The sequence below is a fragment of the Bombus fervidus genome, chromosome 4 (genome assembly GCF_041682495.2).
Source record: "Bombus fervidus isolate BK054 chromosome 4, iyBomFerv1, whole genome shotgun sequence".
Classification (NCBI taxonomy): domain Eukaryota; kingdom Metazoa; phylum Arthropoda; class Insecta; order Hymenoptera; family Apidae; genus Bombus; species Bombus fervidus.
The window spans coordinates 2,193,546-2,215,713 of record NC_091520.1 but is presented as its reverse complement, the minus strand read 5'-3'; the positions used below and the strand labels follow the sequence as shown (position 1 = coordinate 2,215,713).

Below are 22,168 nucleotides of genomic sequence, written 5' to 3'. Positions count from 1 at the left end.
ATAGATCGCTTCGAGGAATGTGAAGGTATCGCTTCAGTCAGTAGGAAATATTAAAGGTAAGAGAGGAAGAGTTGCAGAAGCAAAGGTAATGCGGTAAGATACAAAGATCCAGATTGCACACGGATTATGCCAAAGTTAAATAGGTAAATATGGTCAACGAATAGATTTTGCTAAGACATTGGTTGGAGAAATGTGAAGAGGTGAAGACAGCAGGGATTAAGTATGAAAGAAACAGTAGAAAAAGGCAGAGAAAACAGTGAAGTGGTTAGGGATGGTGAAAAGGGTAAAAGGATAAAAGGATAGAAGGAAAGGAAGATAGAAGATGCAGAGGGAGTAAGAAACGAGGAGGAGGAAGAGAGGAGGAAAATTAAAGAAGAATTAGGAAGTACCTAATTATAGGAAACTATTGAGTTGGTAAACTTAGGGATTATTAGGGAAGTTTCTTATCGTTTATTTACTGTTCTACCCGTTTCTGATGAAATGCGCAAAACTGTAAACATGGTTTCAAGCCTTTATTCTTATAAAATATTCATTTGTATTGTTACTACAAACGAATCTAAACTATTATATTTTGTTTGACAGATTCACCTGGTAATTACAATTAGCTGATCCTTATCGATCAATCGAATAATTGGTAGTATTATCGCGTTTTTTATAGGACGGTTTTACAAGGCGGTCTGTTCATACACTTTTGCACATCACTGTAATTTTTCGTTTCAAGAGAAACATGTCGGGATTCACAATTTGGAAAATTTTATATATATTTAAGATAAATATTTAAGAAAAACCCGTATCAGACTATGATTCAAGTTCTCGGAATACTTACTCGGCAATTACAATATTCTTGAGAATCATAGCATTCTGGGGAATTCCAATATTTTTCAGCTACGAAATATTTTTTTAAACGAACCCCAAGCCGATTCAATATTTTCGGATATATTTTATTTCCTAATAATCTATCATAGTACGTAATATAGAAGAACAATGTGTCATTAGCGAATGCAAGATACATTGGACTAAAGCAAAATTTCATTCACTATTACGTCACATTGAAAGAATTAAAAAAAAAAAAAAAAAAAAAAGATTGCATCTTCAATATGAAGTAACTGTGAAGTGATGGAGATCATGTGGTCGAAGAAAGTCAAATCGTTTCGATAAACATGTGGCTTGGTGTTTATCAGTGATGTAGTAAGAGTAACATATTCTGAGTTTGACCTCACTGACCCATATAATATCATGGTAGTAATACAACTTTATTTCCAAATAGACGTAGTTATGCTGTGTTTCAGTATGCTTTCTTCTCTTGCCATTTTATTATTGTAGACTCAATGAACTGAACGCACGTTACATCGATAGGAAGTCTTTTTATACTTTTTATACTTTTTACACGATTATATGGTGTCACATCGAAGGCTTTTCAATTACGCAAGTGCGAACTCAATGTGAATTTATTAATAGTATACTTCATCATGTCTTCAGCACGTTGTATGAATGTAAGTAGTGCGCGCTATAAAATAAGGACAGATACGAATTTATATTTTCCTGTATGATATGTTAAGAATCGATATCGCAAAATATTTTTCACAGAATTTAAAAGGCAAAATAATAGCAATCAGAAGAGAAGACCAATCAGTATGGGAAAGAAGAGCTCCTTTGGCACCTGCGAATGTTCGCCAATTAATTAGGGCAGGTGTAAAAGTAATTGTACAGCCTAGTAATAGAAGAGCATATCCTGCACATGCCTACCAAGCTGCAGGTGCTATACTACAAGAGGATATTAGTTCTGCTTCCGTTATTTTTGGAGTTAAACAAGTTCCTGTGGATCAACTTATATCGAATAGAACTTACTGTTTTTTTTCTCATACTATTAAGGCGCAAGAAAGTAATATGCCTCTTCTGGATGCTATTCTGGAAAAGAATATACGTTTGTTAGATTATGAAAAGTTAACAGACGATAATGGACAAAGAGTGGTTGCATTCGGGAAATATGCTGGTGTAGCTGGTATGGTGAATATATTACATGGACTTGGATTAAGATTACTAGCGTTAGGACATCATACACCATTCATGGTAAGATCACATTAAGTTAAGAAATTTACTATAACAATGATTTGTTGGAAATTATTTTGGAAATATGTTGGAAAGTATTTTATGCAATTAAATTTATTATTATTTTATCGTAGATACATATAGGACGATAAAAGAGTTTCCCTTTTGAAACATATGTAAAAAATTTAATAAAACGAATAAAATTTCTCAAAGAATCTTCTATATTTATTTAATATATAGCTGTTGGTTTTAAAATACGTTAATGTATAGGGCGAGTCTCGTAAAAACGTTATTTGCCATACGAGAAAACGTTTCTGACATTAACTTTGCTTTTTTTCTTTTTATCGGAATATGACGGATATTAGTTTCTCTAACATTTTATCTGGAATTTGGATAAAGCATTAAATTTTACGTAAAAGAATATTACACGAAGTAGCGTCGAAAATTATTAATCACTGTGATATTTTGAAAAAAGTTTTCCGCATGTTTAGTAGTTAGAAAAATGCTAGCGTGCACAAACGTTAAATCGGACGCGCATACTCCAATTAATAAATAAATTAATTAATAAATATGTATTTATTTTTATATAGTTATCGTTTTATTTATCTATAAGTAACGGTCATTATTGTTTATCAGCATATTGGTCCAGCACACAATTATAGAGATTCCGCTATGGCAAGGCAAGCTATACGAGACGCAGGATACGAAATAGCATTAGGTGCTATGCCTAAATCAATTGGACCATTGACTTTTATTTTCACTGGCAGTGGCAATGTAAGTCAAGGCGGTCAAGAAGTTTTTCAAGAGCTTCCTCACGAATATGTTCCACCCGAAATGCTGAAAAAGGTTGCCGAACATGGCGGTAAGCGTTGCATATTTATATATTTTACTATTATAATTTATTTCATAACAAATCTGTAAATATTAGAGATTTGTACTTTCCTTCCTGCGGTTCATGTTGTTCAACAACAAAGTGGAACAATTCATTTTAATGTCAAATTAAATTAACGTCTATTTCATAATTATCGATTGAAGAAAGAAATTGAATTTGGGGTACTTGGTACTAGATACTGAAGTTTAATTGGATTGCCATTGATCGAATATGAGGTTTAAAAAGAGAAGGAAAAGGGACTTGTTTAAAAATATGCTCCATTTATACTTGTTTTCACTAGCGGTAAACGCTTGAATCACAAAACCAAAGCATTAACGCATAAAAATCCGCAGCCTGGACATAACTATCAATTCTTAGCACTTAGGAATTATGACAATCTTGAAGAATCATACTCTTCTCGTTTATACTACAAACTTTTGTATGTATTGTTCAATCGAAAGATCAAAATTCAGTGAATTTTTCTGGCCCATTATATGTGGCTCAGTCAGTCAGCTCAAAAGCCTACATATGTAGATCCCTTAAGTATGAAATATTATAGTAAAAAACACGAACGCTATGAGTTTGTTAGAAGTCGTGAATTATGACACATATTCATTTACTTTCATTTCTATCAAGAAGAAAGGAGTAAAAAAGAGATAGAAAATACAGTGTTACAAAAATTACATACACCTGTTACATCCACGCGAAATCATATTTCAATCTCCTTTATCTTGATTCCTTTGATTCCTTTATTCCTGTATTTTTTTTTTTTTTTTTTTTTTAGAAATAATTATACCGACAATAATTATATCGTAGGTAGAAATAATATTGTGACAAATTGTGTCACGGTAAATCATATACAAAGAGAATTCCGCAGGTATATGTAAACTTTTGTGACTGGCTGTATTTTATTGTAAATATAATTGCATTGTAAACAACAGGCAACATTGTTTTAGATACAACAAAGATATACGGATGCGAGGTAAGACGAAGACATCATCTAGAAAGAAAAGATGGAGGTGGTTTTGATTCTGATGAATGTGACAAGCATCCTGAGAGATATATTTCCACTTTCAGCAAAAAGATTGCACCATACGCATCAGTGATAATTAATGGAATATATTGGGCTGTTGACTCGCCTAAATTGTTAACAATACCAGATGCAAAATACTTGCTAAGACCAGCTTATACTCCCTGGTTACCATCAAGTGTTGGTGCTCCTTCTTTACCCCACCGAATGTTAGCTATCTGTGATATATCTGCAGACCCTGGCGGCAGTATCGAGTAAGTTTCAATTTATTCAATAGTACTATATTATACGTATATCGTTTACTTAAGTGATTTTTCTTTTTTCTTTTTTTATAATATAACAGATTGAGACATTCACACCGATCTTTTTATATACTATATATAAAAGCCAATTCGCGAATTCATAAACAATTCGCAACAGCTAAGCTTCGATATTCTTAAACTCTCCTTATACTTATTTTTAAAATGTCGATAGGTTCATGAACGAATGTACAACGATTGACACCCCATTTTGTTTATATGATGCTGATCGTAACAAAGATACGAAGTCTTTTAAAGGACCCGGAGTCTTAGTCTGTTCGATCGACAATATGCCAACTCAGTTGCCAAAAGAATCCACGGATTTCTTTGGAAATCTTTTATATCCTTACGCGTTGGATATTATTCAGTCGGATGCGAAAGCACCATTAGAAGAACATAACTTTAGTCCGGCAGTACATGATGCAATAATAGCATCCAACGGACGATTAACGCCTAATTTTGAATATATCCAAGAATTAAGGTTGCTAAATCACCGTTGTAGGCATAAGGCAGACAATAGAGAAGCACAAAGCAAAAAGGTACAGAAAAGTGATACTTTTCGAGTCAATTTTATTAATTTCATTCATCGAGCACCAATACATTATCTATTTTTATATCATCTAAATGTATATGTAATATCGGAATATTATTTATTATTGAAAATGTTCATCGAATTATTGAAATAACATAATCGATATTGATAAACCGATATTGTATCGCCAAGTCTCAAAATCGCATCTCATTGTTACGCACTCGAACTTGAAAGTTATGGACACTATTTTTTCTCGATTAAAACAATTTTGTAGAATAAGGCGAAGAAAGATCATTTTCATAAAAGTTCCCAATTGACTGTGACTACATATTCGTACATATATGAATATATGAATTTTTGATCATATTAATAAGATACTTACTTGTTACTTCGCGTCACATGTAATTTCATTGTGCAAAACAGGACGATCACGAAGTGACTATAAATAATTCAAATAATTCGATTAGTCAAAGGTAATTAAATATCAAGTAATATATTAATAAGCATCGTTTTGTAAATAGGTGGTCGTTCTTGGTGCTGGACACGTCTCGGCCCCGTTGGTCGAATATTTACACAGAGATAGTAACATACATTTAACTGTTGCATCTCAATTTAAAGAGGAGGCAGACGTATTAGCAAATAATTTTCCCGGGGTAGAACCGGTTCTGTTAGATGTAATTGAACGTCCTGATACTTTAAACGACATTGTAAAATCGGCAGACGTAGTGGTTTCATTGTTACCGTATTCTCTACATCATGTTATTGCGAATGTATGCATAAGTGCTAAAACTCACCTAGTGACTGCGAGTTACACGAATGAAGATGTTAAAGCTTTACACAGAGAGTAAGTGGCAATTAAATAGATATTAACAAACAAATATAACAAAATGATATTTGTAAATCGTAAACAGCAATATTTATTAATATCAAAGCAATATTTAAAAATTGTGACAATTTAAAATGAATATACATTAACGTGTTAATTATTAGGGCTGTTGCAGCAGAAGTGACTATACTTAACGAAGTGGGTCTTGATCCTGGTATTGATCATCTATTGGCTTTAGAATGTTTTGACAACGTTAAACAAGCTGGTGGAAAAATCGAATCGTTTGTATCTTGGTGTGGCGGTTTACCTGCTCCAGAATGTTCCTCCAATCCTTTGAGATATAAATTTAGTTGGTCGCCACGTGGAGTGTTGCTGAATACATTATCATCGGCTAAATTTTATTCTAACAAGCAAGTAAGTCCATCTATTATATATCTAACTATACATAAGTCAAAAGACAGTCAGATGAAACATCTATAAACGAACAACGCATAAGAAACATTCATAAAAATGCTTTATTCTTTTGGAGAAATGAAATCAAAGTATTTGTAAATTAGTGGAATTTGCGCTAGTGATTGATCAATGCATATTTGAAGCTATCTACGTGGAATTAAATGTTTGAAGCATTCTAGAATCGAATTCGACTGATCGTCACTAGATTATGGGTAAATAATAAGGTCAATTCAAAAATTCAAAGTGAAAAAGTCGCATCTGTATCCTAACAATGATTTTGCCTAAAATAGGCAAGTGTTCGCAGCCCATTTTTATTACTTTCTTCTGACACGACAAACAATTTGCTATAGTAGCTTAAAAGTGGGAAAAAAAGGAACAACTTGCATATTAATTCGTTGATACGTCATTGGGACATTTCCTTTTGCAGAAGAAAACTTAGAAATACGTTAGCTTCGGCGTATCTACGATGAATTATGAACCTATATTCTACAAAGATCTCAGAAAGCATTGATTGAAACGTTAATAGAATCATGGAACGAAGAATGAAGAAATTCAACATCTACACAATTCAAGCTACACAAAGTCAGATCAAGCAACACTAACTCGATTAAGAATATCTCGTACAAACTGGACACATTCCTACTTTATCACCGAAACTGAACTGAATATTTGTAGCACCGTGTGGCATACTAAACTCTTTTGAATATATCCTAATCACCTATTTTAAATACGTTATTAAATGACTATAACACGAGCTAACTAATTCGCTCAGCATGCTACAAAAGGAAGACTTGGGCAAAAGAGCTCTACATTTTCTGCAACATATTGATTTATACATTGGTTTACACATTGGTTTATACGATCTATTACGGATACGTTTTGTTCCATTAATCACTCTCACTGTGTCCAATAATGGCTTTAAGAAGTACATGTAACCTTAAACACATACTAAAAATAGGAAATGTATATATCAGGTCTGTAAGTATGAAACCGGAATTTGCCTATAGACGGCCCTAGCTGATAATGTAGTTATCACTAAGCTGCGTCAATGATGCCAAAAGTCTTTGTTGACATCTCACAAACATTTTCAACTCAGAACAATACAAGTTTCGTACAACAGCATAGTTTGTAATAGCGTTGAACATGTCGAATTTTGTGCCTGGAAACTACGATTTGCAGACAGCATTGATTTTCTGTTACCATTTGAAGAAAACTGCTGCAGAATCGCTTCGAATGCTTGTCGAAGCTTACGGTGAGCATGCTCTTGGTAAATCACAGTGCTTTGAGTGGTTTAAAAAATTCAGAAGCGGCAATTTTGACGCGAGGAACGAAGAACGTGGAAGACCACCGAAAAAGTTTCAAGACAGAGAATTGCAAGCATCGTTGGACGAGGATGACGCTCAAACGCAACAACAACTCGCTGATCGATTAAACGTGACACGAGAAGCCGTCTCCATACGTTTGAAAGCCATGGAAAAGATCCAGAAGGTGGGAAAATGGGTTCCACGTGAACCGAACGAAAGACAGCAGGAAAACCGAAAAACCACTTGCGAAATGCTGCTCGCCAGATACAAAAGAAAGTCGTTTCTCCATCGAATTGTGACTGGCGATGAAAAGTGCATATATTTTGAGAATCCTAAGCGTAAAAGATCATGGGTAGCTCCAGGCGAACCACCGACATCGACTACAAGACCAAATCGCTATGGACGGAAGACAATGCTCTGTGTTTGGTGGGATCAGATGGGTATGATCTATTATGAGCTGTTAAAACCTGGCGAAACCGTTAATACCGAGCGCTACCGACAACAAACGATCGATTTGAATCAAGCTTTGCGTGAAAAACGACCAGAATATCAAAAAAGGCAACGCAAAGTAATTTTGCTTCGTGATAATGCACCATCGCATACAGCAAAACCGGCCAAGGAAACGATCGAAGCGTTCAGTTGGGAAATACTTTCGCACGCGGCTTACTCACCAGATTTGGCTCCGTCCGATTACTATTTATCTGCATCGATGGGACACGCACTTTCTGATCAGCACTTCACTTCTTACGAAAATGTACGAAAATGGTTCGATGACTGGTTTGCCTCAAAAGAGCGACAGTTTTTTTGGCGTGGCATCCACCAATTGCCAGACAGGTGGGAAAAATGTATAGCTAGCGATGGGCAATACTTCGAATAAAATATTTTTAATCATTTTCATACAATGAACGTGTATTTTCTATACAAAAATTCCGGTTTCACATTTACATACCTGATATTTTCTAGATACAGCAAGGATCAATGTTTTCTTTGTCATTGCAATAAATAAAATGTACATACATATAAAGTACATTAATTAAAATACATATTAACTTGATGTTAATCGAAGGATTGGGAAAAATATACAATTAAGTATTACATTATGTATTAATAAATTTTATTTTTCTATCGAAGATTGTAGAAATAGAATCAGGAGGAGACCTTATGTCCGCCGTTCAAGATTTGGACTTTTTGCCCGGTTTCGCTTTGGAAGGTTTTCCCAATCGTGATAGTACAATTTACAAGGATTTATATGGACTTAATAATGTACAAACAATGCAGCGGGGTACATTAAGATATAAAGGTTTCTGTAACACAGTACGAGCCTTACAGTTTCTTGGATTAACGGATCTTAATTCACACCCAAGTTTGCATCCAAATGGTCCAGATATTACATGGGTATGTAAAAGTGACATTTATATGTAAATTTAATAATGGCAACTTTTTGTTTAATAACGAGTATACTCGTCATAGAGAAAAAAACATTCGCTTCTGCTATTTAAAGTATAATTTAGGTAAAGCGAAAAACATATTCGTAATTTGAATTTGCATTTTAGAATAATAACGAACTAAACATTAATAAACGAAATGGAACAGTTAAGTTAATAAACAGAACGTAACAATCAAGAAACACTGAGAAAGAATTTGCACGCATAATGACGGATTTAATTATTCCACTCGTAACTTGCAAGTAAACAGTTGCGGACTATTGAAATACAAAGTGGCTGTAACTGTGAAATAAGATCCGATAGTACACACCTGTATGTGGATCTTTTTCATTGCTTTTGCACCTCCCACCCGCTTTCAAAATATGCCTGTACGCTGGCAAACCTCTTTACACGAACGAAAGCTTTTATGATCGTAACGTGAATACTCTCAGAAAACACTGATATTTGTATTATTATATACCCTGTATATGTACATACACGCGCTACTCGTTGTTATCGTATATCAAGTTATCACCGTTATCATCAAAATGATCTAGACCTCTCGTTGCTTAGATTGTCTAGGTTTGCTTTGTTAGGTTATAATATATATCTATCTAATAATATATATCTATATATATCTAATATATATAGTTAGGTTATAATATATATCTAATATATATCTATAATATATATAATATATATTATATATATCTATCTTCTAATCAATATTTTCGTCTTCTTTTGGCTCGAAGAAGTACTCCTTAAATTTTCTGACATCTCTTGCTGAAAACACTCTATCGTTTTATCTCTGATTATTTTCATAGAGTAATGCGTAATGTAATGAATTATTCATATCTTAATAGCTCCCTTTTCGAATATCCTATGTATATCAACAGAATGATGAAGTAGATCACACGATCTTTCCTGATTTGAACGAAATGTATTTAACATTTTCAATATTTCAATTACTAAACTACACATCCGAATTTAATTCAGAACGAAAGGTGGTCATGTGATTATAGTTAAGGTAAATAGAACATAAAGAGAAATGGTTAAGTACGTCTGCTTTTTCTGCAGGAATAAGTTGGAACATACACATAAAGTAATATACACGTGTGTATTATACGCGTTACAATCTTTTTTAAAATCTCGATGCGATAGAGTAAAGTTATGATATTTGGCGGATAAAACTTTTTAAATTACACATACTGTTCCGCGGTAGTGTCGTTTCTTTTGTATCTATTTTAATTTTCCATCTTACATAGATCTTACATAGATTGCCTAAGTTTAACTTTTTATTGTTCCAGAGAGTATTAATTTGCAATTTGCTTGGCTTGGCGAATGATAATATCTTCTATGAAAATTTGAAGAGAAAGTTGGCAGAAATGCTAAACTCGGAAGAGAGCGTCAAAGCAATTGAAGACTTGGGACTTCTTGAAGAAGATTTAGTATTGAAATTGAATACTCCTCTCGATACTTTGACACATTATTTGTCAAAAAAGCTGTGCTATGATCAAAATGAACGAGATCTAGTAATTCTAAGACACGACGTTGGAATACTCTGGCCAGACAACAGAAGAGAAATCAGAGGAATTAATTTGGTGTTGTATGGCGAACCACAAGGATACTCTGCTATGGCGCGCAGTGTTGGATATCCGACGGCAATAGCGGTTAAAATGATCCTTGACGGTATAGTTCTTTTTTTTTCCGTTTATTCTAAATACTGTTTCTTCGTTCAGTATTACATATCGAATAATAAAAATTACGTTTCATACTTGTTATCCCTTTTAACATAAAGGCACTCAAACTTATGTTTAGACAGAACGTAATACATATTATTGCAATTTTATATATCCACGCATATGTATATTTCTTATACTTTCATTCCATGTCATACTTCTGAATAAATTTTTACCATATAATTTAATAATAATTTCAAAGTATATTATTTTTCTTTTTCGTTAATAGGTGAAATTCAACAACGAGGAGTAGTCTTTCCATTTACCCCAGATATATATCGACCAATACTTAATCGATTGAAAGCTGAAGGAATAGAATTCTTTGAGACATCCAAGTGGGTTTAACATGTTTATACTATTAATAACAAATAATTATAAATATAATGAATAAATAAATATAATTATTAACTTATATAAGTTAATTTTCTATTGTCACTCTTGTAACACAAAGACATACGAACACAACAGCAACAGAATTGTTATTGCGTAGGTATTGTTCTTTAGTGGAACTTATTGCTATTCATTATGATAGCATTATTTACACAATATTCTATGAAGTGAAATATACAAAAGAGTGGGAGAATACCCGAATGTCCAGGAATCGGTTGGAAAGAATGTTAGTGGCCCGAAAGGAGAAATAGGATTTTTCCACTTGAAAATTACAAAACTTGAAACGTTATTTCGTAAGGAGGAAGGACAGGGAAGCCGATATTTATCATCTCCCGCCAATTTCATCTCAATATCATTTTCCACAGCTTTACGTCACATTTCCCATAGGTGATAGTATCTTTACATATCTTAAAACTGATAGAATCATGCACAATTACAATTTTAAGTACTTACAGTGATACCAATTTGTCTTTTTTCGATCATCCTCCTACGAATGTATACAGATTTAATTGCAATAGCGATAGAAATTAATCCCCATCATTAGAAACGAAAATTATTTGCCTAATTAGAGCAACCGTAATAAGCACATGCGCACTGTCCTCCACATCGAATTCCTCTATTTACGCAACCACATCTCCTAGTAGAACATCCTGTTCTGCAAGTACAAGCATGCGAAGATATCGCTGTATGGAAATATCGTACATTCTGAACAATGGGTGTAAATCGTAGTAAGTGCCCTGCTGTTGATACATTTCTAACCTGAGCAGCAACGCTCATCTGCTGCGAACTTGACCTCCCTCGCTAGAGAAATTAATCAAAAATGTATCATAATGGACGCTTTCAATAATAAAGGGGACATAAAAAGGACTAATTATTTACTTGATTCTGACATCCATAAGATCGACATTTGCACGATTGTCCACACTGAATCCCACCTTTTACGCAGCCACATCGCTGTGTAGAACATCCTGTTGTGCAAATACAAGCATGAGAAGATATCGCTGTATTTAAATGTGGTACACTCTGAACAATCGGTGTAATCCGTTGTAAGTGCCCTGCTGATGATACATTTGTAACCTGAGCAGCACCGCTCATCTGCTGCGAACTTGACTTCCCTCCCTAGAGAAATTAATCCAAAATGTATCATAATGGACGATTTCAATTACAAAGGGGGCATAAAGAGGACTAATTATTTACTTGATTTTGACATCCATAAGATCGACATTTACACGATTGTCCACACTGAATTCCACCATTTACGCAGCCACATCGCCGTGTAGAACATCCTGTTTTGCAACTACAAGCATGAGAAGATATCTCTGTATCTAAATGTGGTACACTCTGAACATTCGGAGGAATCTGTTGTAAATGCTCTGCTGTTGATACATTTGTAACCTGAGCAGCACCGCTCATCTGCTGCGAATTTGACTTCCCTCCCTAGAGAAATTAATCCAAAATGTATCATAATGGACGATTTCAATTACAAAGGGGGCATAAAGAGGACTAATTATTTACTTGATTTTGACATCCATAAGATCGACATTTACACGATTGTCCACACTGAATTCCACCATTTACGCAGCCACATCGCCGTGTAGAACATCCTGTTTTGCAACTACAAGCATGAGAAGATATCTCTGTATCTAAATGTGGTACACTCTGAACATTCGGAGGAATCTGTTGTAAATGCTCTGCTGTTGATACATTTGTAACCTGAGCAGCACCGCTCATCTGCTGCGAACTTGACTTCCCTCCCTAGAGAAATTAATCCAAAATGTATCATAATGGACGATTTCAATTACAAAGGGGGCATAAAGAGGACTAATTATTTACTTGATTTTGACATCCATAAGATCGACATTTACACGATTGTCCACACTGAATTCCACCATTTACGCAGCCACATCGCCGTGTAGAACATCCTGTTTTGCAACTACAAGCATGAGAAGATATCTCTGTATCTAAATGTGGTACACTCTGAACATTCGGAGGAATCTGTTGTAAATGCTCTGCTGTTGATACATTTGTAACCTGAGCAGCACCGCTCATCTGCTGCGAACTTGACTTCCCTCCCTAGAGAAATTAATCCAAAATGTATCATAATGGACGATTTCAATTACAAAGGGGGCATAAAGAGGACTAATTATTTACTTGATTTTGACATCCATAAGATCGACATTTACACGATTGTCCACACTGAATTCCACCATTTACGCAGCCACATCGCCGTGTAGAACATCCTGTTTTGCAACTACAAGCATGAGAAGATATCTCTGTATCTAAATGTGGTACACTCTGAACATTCGGAGGAATCTGTTGTAAATGCTCTGCTGTTGATACATTTGTAACCTGAGCAGCACCGCTCATCTGCTGCGAACTTGACTTCCCTCCCTAGAGAAATTAATCCAAAATGTATCATAATGGACGATTTCAATTACAAAGGGGGCATAAAGAGGACTAATTATTTACTTGATTTTGACATCCATAAGATCGACATTTACACGATTGTCCACACTGAATTCCACCATTTACGCAGCCACATCGCCGTGTAGAACATCCTGTTTTGCAACTACAAGCATGAGAAGATATCTCTGTATCTAAATGTGGTACACTCTGAACATTCGGAGGAATCTGTTGTAAATGCTCTGCTGTTGATACATTTGTAACCTGAGCAGCACCGCTCATCTGCTGCGAACTTGACTTCCCTCCCTAGAGAAATTAATCCAAAATGTATCATAATGGACGATTTCAATTACAAAGGGGGCATAAAGAGGACTAATTATTTACTTGATTTTGACATCCATAAGATCGACATTTACACGATTGTCCACACTGAATTCCACCATTTACGCAGCCACATCGCCGTGTAGAACATCCTGTTTTGCAACTACAAGCATGAGAAGATATCTCTGTATCTAAATGTGGTACACTCTGAACATTCGGAGGAATCTGTTGTAAATGCTCTGCTGTTGATACATTTGTAACCTGAGCAGCACCGCTCATCTGCTGCGAATTTGACTTCCCTCCCTAGAGAAATTAATCCAAAATGTATCATAATGGACGATTTCAATTACAAAGGGGGCATAAAGAGGACTAATTATTTACTTGATTTTGACATCCATAAGATCGACATTTACACGATTGTCCACACTGAATTCCACCATTTACGCAGCCACATCGCCGTGTAGAACATCCTGTTTTGCAACTACAAGCATGAGAAGATATCTCTGTATCTAAATGTGGTACACTCTGAACATTCGGAGGAATCTGTTGTAAATGCTCTGCTGTTGATACATTTGTAACCTGAGCAGCACCGCTCATCTGCTGCGAACTTGACTTCCCTCCCTAGAGAAATTAATCCAAAATGTATCATAATGGACGATTTCAATTACAAAGGGGGCATAAAGAGGACTAATTATTTACTTGATTTTGACATCCATAAGATCGACATTTACACGATTGTCCACACTGAATTCCACCATTTACGCAGCCACATCGCCGTGTAGAACATCCTGTTTTGCAACTACAAGCATGAGAAGATATCTCTGTATCTAAATGTGGTACACTCTGAACATTCGGAGGAATCTGTTGTAAATGCTCTGCTGTTGATACATTTGTAACCTGAGCAGCACCGCTCATCTGCTGCGAACTTGACTTCCCTCCCTAGAGAAATTAATCCAAAATGTATCATAATGGACGATTTCAATTACAAAGGGGGCATAAAGAGGACTAATTATTTACTTGATTTTGACATCCATAAGATCGACATTTACACGATTGTCCACACTGAATTCCACCATTTACGCAGCCACATCGCCGTGTAGAACATCCTGTTTTGCAACTACAAGCATGAGAAGATATCTCTGTATCTAAATGTGGTACACTCTGAACATTCGGAGGAATCTGTTGTAAATGCTCTGCTGTTGATACATTTGTAACCTGAGCAGCACCGCTCATCTGCTGCGAACTTGACTTCCCTCCCTAGAGAAATTAATCCAAAATGTATCATAATGGACGATTTCAATTACAAAGGGGGCATAAAGAGGACTAATTATTTACTTGATTTTGACATCCATAAGATCGACATTTACACGATTGTCCACACTGAATTCCACCATTTACGCAGCCACATCGCCGTGTAGAACATCCTGTTTTGCAACTACAAGCATGAGAAGATATCTCTGTATCTAAATGTGGTACACTCTGAACATTCGGAGGAATCTGTTGTAAATGCTCTGCTGTTGATACATTTGTAACCTGAGCAGCACCGCTCATCTGCTGCGAACTTGACTTCCCTCCCTAGAGAAATTAATCCAAAATGTATCATAATGGACGATTTCAATTACAAAGGGGGCATAAAGAGGACTAATTATTTACTTGATTCTGACATCCATAAGATCGACATTTGCACGATTGTCCACACTGAATTCCACCATTTACGCAGCCACATCGCCGTGTAGAACATCCAGTTTTGCAACTACAAGCATGAGAAGATATCTCTGTATCTAAATGTGGTACACTCTGAACATTCGGAGGAATCTGTTGTAAATGCTCTGCTGTTGATACATTTGTAACCTGAGCAGCACCGCTCATCTGCTGCGAACTTGACTTCCCTCCCTAGAGAAATTAATCCAAAATGTATCATAATGGACGATTTCAATTACAAAGGGGGCATAAAGAGGACTAATTATTTACTTGATTCTGACATCCATAAGATCGACATTTGCACGATTGTCCACACTGAATTCCACCATTTACGCAGCCACATCGCCGTGTAGAACATCCTGTTTTGCAACTACAAGCATGAGAAGATATCTCTGTATCTAAATGTGGTACACTCTGAACATTCGGAGGAATCTGTTGTAAATGCTCTGCTGTTGATACATTTGTAACCTGAGCAGCACCGCTCATCTGCTGCGAATTTGACTTCCCTCCCTAGAGAAATTAATCCAAAATGTATCATAATGGACGATTTCAATTACAAAGGGGGCATAAAGAGGACTAATTATTTACTTGATTTTGACATCCATAAGATCGACATTTACACGATTGTCCACACTGAATTCCACCATTTACGCAGCCACATCGCCGTGTAGAACATCCTGTTTTGCAACTACAAGCATGAGAAGATATCTCTGTATCTAAATGTGGTACACTCTGAACATTCGGAGGAATCTGTTGTAAATGCTCTGCTGTTGATACATTTGTAACCTGAGCAGCACCGCTCATCTGCTGCGAATTTGACTTCCCTCCCTAGAGAAATTAATCCAAAATGTATCATAATGGACGATTTCAATTACAAAGGGGGCATAAAGAGGACTAATTATTTACTTGATTTTGACATCCATAAGATCGACATTTACACGATTGTCCACACTGAATTCCACCATTTACGCAGCCACATCGCCGTGTAGAACATCCTGTTTTGCAACTACAAGCATGAGAAGATATCTCTGTATCTAAATGTGGTACACTCTGAACATTCGGAGGAATCTGTTGTAAATGCTCTGCTGTTGATACATTTGTAACCTGAGCAGCACCGCTCATCTGCTGCGAACTTGACTTCCCTCCCTAGAGAAATTAATCCAAAATGTATCATAATGGGCGATTTCAATTACAAAGGGGGCATAAAGAGGACTAATTATTTACTTGATTCTGACATCCATAAGATCGACATTTGCACGATTGTCCACACTGAATTCCACCATTTACGCAGCCACATCGCCGTGTAGAACATCCAGTTTTGCAACTACAAGCATGAGAAGATATCTCTGTATCTGAATCCACGTCACTCTCACTTTGTAAAAGGTTTTGTGATAATTCATCCGTAGTTTGTTTTGCACTGTTTTGCAGCTGCGAATTTGTTGTATCTATCTAAAAAGATTAATACCCAAAGTAGCGTTAGGGGTGGCGTGAATTTTAAAGAGGAGATGGAGAAGGAAATTCGTGTACCTGATTATGGCATTCGTAAAGTCGACATTTGCACCGTTGTCCACATTGAATTCCAGCTTTCACGCAGCCACATCTCCGTGTAGAACATCCTGCTTTACATCTACAAACATGCGAAGATTTCTTTGTATCTACATCCGTCACACTCTGATTTTCTGGAAGGCTTCGTGATGATTCATCCGTAATTTTTGCCGCATTGCTTTGTCGCAGCGAATTTGCTGTTTCTACCTAAAAAGTTTAATACCCAAATTAGTGTTAGCGATAGCGTGAATAAGATAAAGTAGACGAAGAAGAAGATTCGTGTACCTGATTATCACATGCATAATGTTTGCATTTGCAGTGTTTTCCACATTGAATTCCAGCTTTCACGCAGCCACATCGCCGTGTAGAACATCCTGTTTTGCAACTACAAGCATGAGAAGATATCTCTGTATCTGAATCCACGACACTCTCACTTTGTAAAAGGCTTTGTGATAATTCATCCGTAGTTTGTTTTGCACTGCTTTGCAGCTGCGAATTTGTTGTATCTATCTAAAAAGATTAATATCCAAAGTAGCGTTAGGGGTGGCGCGAATTAGAAAGAGGAGACGAAGAAGGACATTCGTGTACCTGATTATCACATCCATATAGTTTGCATTTGCACCATCGCCCGCATTGAATTCCACATTTTACGCAGCTACATTGCTCTGTGGCGCATCCTGTTTCACAATTACAAGCTTCCGAAGATATCTCTGTATCTGAATCCACGTCACTCTCACTTTGTAAGAGAGTTTGTGATAATTCATCCGTAGTTTGATTTGCACTGCTTTGCAGCTGCGAATTTGTTTTATCTATCTAAAAAGATTAATTCCTAAAGTAGCGTTAGGGGTGGCGTGAATTTTAAAGAGGAGATGGAGAAGGAAATTCGTGTACCTGATTATGGCATTCGTAAAGTCGACATTTGCACCGTTGTCCACATTGAATTCCAGCTTTCACGCAGCCACATCTCCGTGTAGAACATCCTGTTTTGCAACTACAAACATGCGAAGATTTCTTTGTATCTACATCCGTCACACTCTGATTTTCTGGAAGGCTTCGTGATGATTCATGCGTAATTTTTGCCGCATTGCTTTGTCGCAGCGAATTTGCTGTTTCTACCTAAAAAGTTTAATACCCAAATTAGTGTTAGCGATAGCGTGAATAAGATAAAGTAGACGAAGAAGAAGATTCGTGTACCTGATTACCACATGCATAATGTTTGCATTTGCAGTGTTTTCCACATTGAATTCCAGCTTTCACGCAGCCACATCGCCGTGTAGAACATCCTGTTTTGCAACTACAAACATGCGAAGATTTCTTTGTATCTACATCCGTCACACTCTGATTTTCTGGAAGGCTTCGTGATGATTCATCCGTAATTTTTACCGCATTGCTTTGTCGCAGCGAATTTGCTGTTTCTACCTAAAAAGATTAATACCCAAAGTAGCGTTAGGGGTGGCGTGAAGTAGAAAGAGGAGACGAAGAAGGAAATTCGTGTACCTGATTATGGCATTCGTAAAGTCGACAGTTGCACCATCGCCCGCATTGAATTCCAGCTTTCACGCAGCTACATTGCTCTGTGGCGCATCCTGTTTCACAATTACAAGCTTCCGAAGATATCTCTGTATCTGAATCCACGTCACTCTCACTTTGTAAAAGGTTTTGTGATAATTCATCCGTAGTGTTTGCCGCATTGCTTTGTTGCTGCGTATTTGTTGCTTGTACTATATCAGTTGTTTCAGTGTTTTGTATTCTATCGTTCTGCATTTGTGTATGAGGAACCAATTCTTTCTCTCCTAAATTCTATAAAGAACAGAAAAAATGAGAAAGGCTCTTAGACTTGTTTGGACATTCTGTAATATTTTAAACATATTTTTTATGTGTAGGTAAAGAAATTATTAAGGTTTTGACATCTGTTCGAATGTACGATTTAGGAATGTCCATGTCAGTAACTCGTGGGGCGAGGCTACTGCGAGGTGCCTCGCGTAATGAACAAACATGTTCATCCTTATTTGTCGATAAAATTAATTAATTAATTACTTATTAATTATTAACGATTCGATAAAATTCTTATAAATCGTCATCATGATATGTTTCAGTAAAAAATCATCGGTGTGAGCATTTGAATGCACGATTCATATAAGATATCTCCCTCTTTTCTCATTCAATACCTGTTCCAACGGTTTCAAACACGTCTTCCTCGAATACTCGAATCTTTGTTGGAACCTATCGGGTATAACACATCAGGAGTACATGTATGTAAATATTTCAGTTTCGATAAAAAATAAAAAATAACAAAATATTGTTAATGCGCGATTGTTAAATTCACACCAAATTTATATTTCAAATATTCATATAATAGAGGCAAAGATAAGGAAATCGCTTACGGTTTGGTTTTCGTTGTTTGTGACTTTTTTGAGCTGAAAGTGTGACCAATGAAACTTTATACCGATCAATTATCACTGATACGTAATCATTTATAACTTATGTTGTGATAACTTATCTTATGATAAGTCTCTGCTGAGATTCGAATGTACTTCTTTTAAATGGACAAAAGAAAAACCTTTTTTTAGTTGCGTATTCTGTCAACAGTTGTTGCATTATGTAAAAAGATAGAAAAAAATTTGCGGACCTCAAATATAAAATCTTACTTCAGCTATTTATTAGTTTTCAAGATATTAATAAAAAAATGTTCGGTACTATACGTTGCATTCAGTCATTGCCGTTGAGGTTGATTGATAGAAGAACGAGTGAACGAATTTATAATATTAGGTTGTCGGAAAAGTTTCTTTCGTTTCATAAGGTGATAATAGATGAACAACAATTTCTGCTTTATATTATTTTATTGAATTAGGTATGCAAATCATGAGGTAAATATGCAAAACACCAAAATATTTTTCGTTTTCTATACATGAATGAGATTGGGAATTCAGATGATGAATATTTATTAAAGTGTTGTCAAGATCTTCACTTACATTTGGAAGGAGATTTCGACGGAGCTGAAATATTTGAAGAAATTAAGATGTTCCGATCAATAACGCAAATCAATTATTCAGCTTTAGATTCGATGAATTGCATCGTAAAGAACAATCTCTCGGAAGCATATCTAAATTTATTAATCGCATTTCATATTATATTAACGACGCCAGTAGAACCGTGTCTTCAGTAGAACGTAGTTTCTCGCGATTGAAACTAATAAAAAATTATCTGCAATCATCGATAAGCCAAGAGATATTTTCATCTCTGACTATTCTGTCAATAGAAAATGAAGTAGCAAATTCAATCGATGTTGATGATGTTATCAAAGATTTGACGTCGAAAAAAGCGAGAAAAATTACTTTATATTATTATTGGATTGTATTATTATTTAATATTCATCTTATAAAATATATGTAATATGTATTATACATATATATATTATAAGTGTTTATATACTAAATAAGTATTATATATGTAAGTATATATAAGTATGTAATATATATAATATATATAATACTTATTTAGTATATTATATATATAATATACTTATTTAGTATATAAACACTTATAATATATACATATAATATAAATATAATATGTATATGTAATAAGCATATAATATATATAATAAATATTATATAAATATATAATATATATAATAAGTATATATATATATATTATATATATATATATTATATACTTATTTAGAATATTTTTGTTTCACTAAATTCTATTTTCTGCGTAATAACGGTCTCCAGGTCACGGATATACAAAAATAAAGATGTAGAGTTTTCCTTGAAATAATTACTTCAACAATTACAAATACAATTGTCTTCGTCGTCATAGATTGTCACAGACAACGACGTCTACTACAACGAAGACGGTTGTTCTAATTCTAGCAAATTTTACTTTATTTAGCGATTTTCATTATAACAGATAGTTCTTACAGTCTCGCATATACAGTGATGCACAAAGTTTTACCCAAACTCGCCCAACTCTCGTTAATGTATACATATATACATATATGTATGGCATTGTTACCATCAACATCAACGCCGCCTACATATTATCATTGTTAGGAAAAGCAAAACGGCGACTTTATGATATGGTCAAGCGTTGTGCGTTTTATCAATGACTAAATTTTAGTTCCATTGTTTCCTCACTCACCAATTTTTTTTAGCAAACCGATCTGCAACCAAGATCCAGCATTTAGAATATCTTCATTTGTTAGAAGTCGAGCATTGTTCATTTCCATTTTAACAAAGCATAATCTTTCGTTTCCTCTTTCTTTCTATTACTGATAACAATGAATGCTACAGTTGCAACAAGCAAGTTTTCTTCAATCGTCGTTAGCAAGTTAAAAAAGATTGTTGCCCAGAAACGAAGTTTATTCAAAAAATCAGAGCACTAAACAAAATAAATTGGAACTGTCATACACATGTTTATTACTCTAACACTTCGACTAAAGTATATCGACTAAAATGAATTTTCAGCATTCGGTAATGTTTGAAATTCGAGTAGCATAATGGGAAATAAGAAATTCAAAATATTTGTCTCTAGCCACTAGCTAGCGACCCTGACTCACTTGATTCTTTAGGAACTGACGAATTTATAAAATCTTACAACAGATGTCGATCAACTTAAATGACTTCATCTGCAAGGTTGTTAAATTCATCTCAACAAACGCCATCGTACGTACTACAGAAGAAAGTGTAGTTCCATGCGAAATGAAAAAAATGTTCATGCTAGTACAAATGACATGTCGAATGCTAAGAGTTAATGTTAAATCTAAATGATGTATGGAAAATTTATTAGAATTATTGCATCATTCCATTAATCCATAATCGTTTGAAAGGGAATATTCCCTTTTCTTCGCTAAAAAGAATATATAATAAACGATTAATTTCTGTTTCTTAGGCAACTTGTAATCAGTTTCAGTATTGCACGATTCGATCATTCTTATATTTGTCTATCTCGAATAGAATAGTAGAAATGAGCTTTTTCGTAGAACCGTACACTTAAATAGGTTCTTGTAGCTTGAAATTCAATAGGTTCCCGCCTATGCTAGTGTGTAACCAAACAGGGCAGATTTCTAACTTTCAGCTTAAATACATAGGTTCTTGTATATGCTAAATTCCAACCAAACAGGGCAGATCCCTAATTTTATAGGTTCTTGAAATGCTAGTTTCAATTAAGATCAGTATTTGGCCGCACGGAGCAGCACCAGTCTTGAAATAACTAGGCCCATAAGCGTGAGCATTCTCATATATATATATATATATATATCAAAGTTATAATATCTTAG

General features: G+C 35.1%; 3 protein-coding genes across 3 annotated transcripts in view; 1 reads left to right on the top strand and 2 right to left on the bottom strand.

The window, feature by feature from the left end:
- LOC139986778 (tachykinin-like peptides receptor 86C) overlaps positions 1-22,168 on the bottom strand; it is a 211,886-nt gene that overhangs the window by 135,062 nt on the left and 54,656 nt on the right. The gene's annotated exons all lie outside the window — the stretch shown is intronic.
- On the top strand, positions 1,220-10,944 carry Lkrsdh (lysine ketoglutarate reductase/saccharopine dehydrogenase). The gene is made up of 10 exons (XM_072002370.1): positions 1,220-1,493; positions 1,588-2,070; positions 2,686-2,911; positions 3,877-4,204; positions 4,425-4,788; positions 5,303-5,625; positions 5,772-6,021; positions 8,496-8,759; positions 10,096-10,477; positions 10,757-10,944. Exons 1-10 carry the CDS (start codon positions 1,470-1,472, stop codon positions 10,870-10,872), a joined length of 2,760 nt encoding a protein of 919 aa, XP_071858471.1. The 5' UTR covers positions 1,220-1,469; the 3' UTR covers positions 10,873-10,944.
- On the bottom strand, positions 11,191-12,030 carry LOC141445750 (uncharacterized). The gene is made up of 3 exons (XM_074111704.1): positions 11,797-12,030; positions 11,479-11,718; positions 11,191-11,404 (listed from the first exon to the last, which is right to left on the bottom strand). Exons 1-2 carry the CDS (start codon positions 12,010-12,012, stop codon positions 11,479-11,481), a joined length of 456 nt encoding a protein of 151 aa, XP_073967805.1. The 5' UTR covers positions 12,013-12,030; the 3' UTR covers positions 11,191-11,404.

Coding starts and splice junctions, on each gene's coding strand:
- LOC141445750 (XM_074111704.1), bottom strand. CDS start 12,012: ATGAGCGGTGCTGCTCAGGTTACAAATGTATCATCAGCAGGGCACTTA. Junction 11,719..11,796: donor CTTATGGATGTCAGAATCAA/GTAAATAATTAG, acceptor TAATTTCTCTAG/CGAGGGAGGTCAAGTTCGCA.
- Lkrsdh (XM_072002370.1), top strand. CDS start 1,470: ATGTCTTCAGCACGTTGTATGAAT. Junction 5,626..5,771: donor GTTAAAGCTTTACACAGAGA/GTAAGTGGCAAT, acceptor GTTAATTATTAG/GGCTGTTGCAGCAGAAGTGA. Junction 8,760..10,095: donor ATGGTCCAGATATTACATGG/GTATGTAAAAGT, acceptor TTATTGTTCCAG/AGAGTATTAATTTGCAATTT.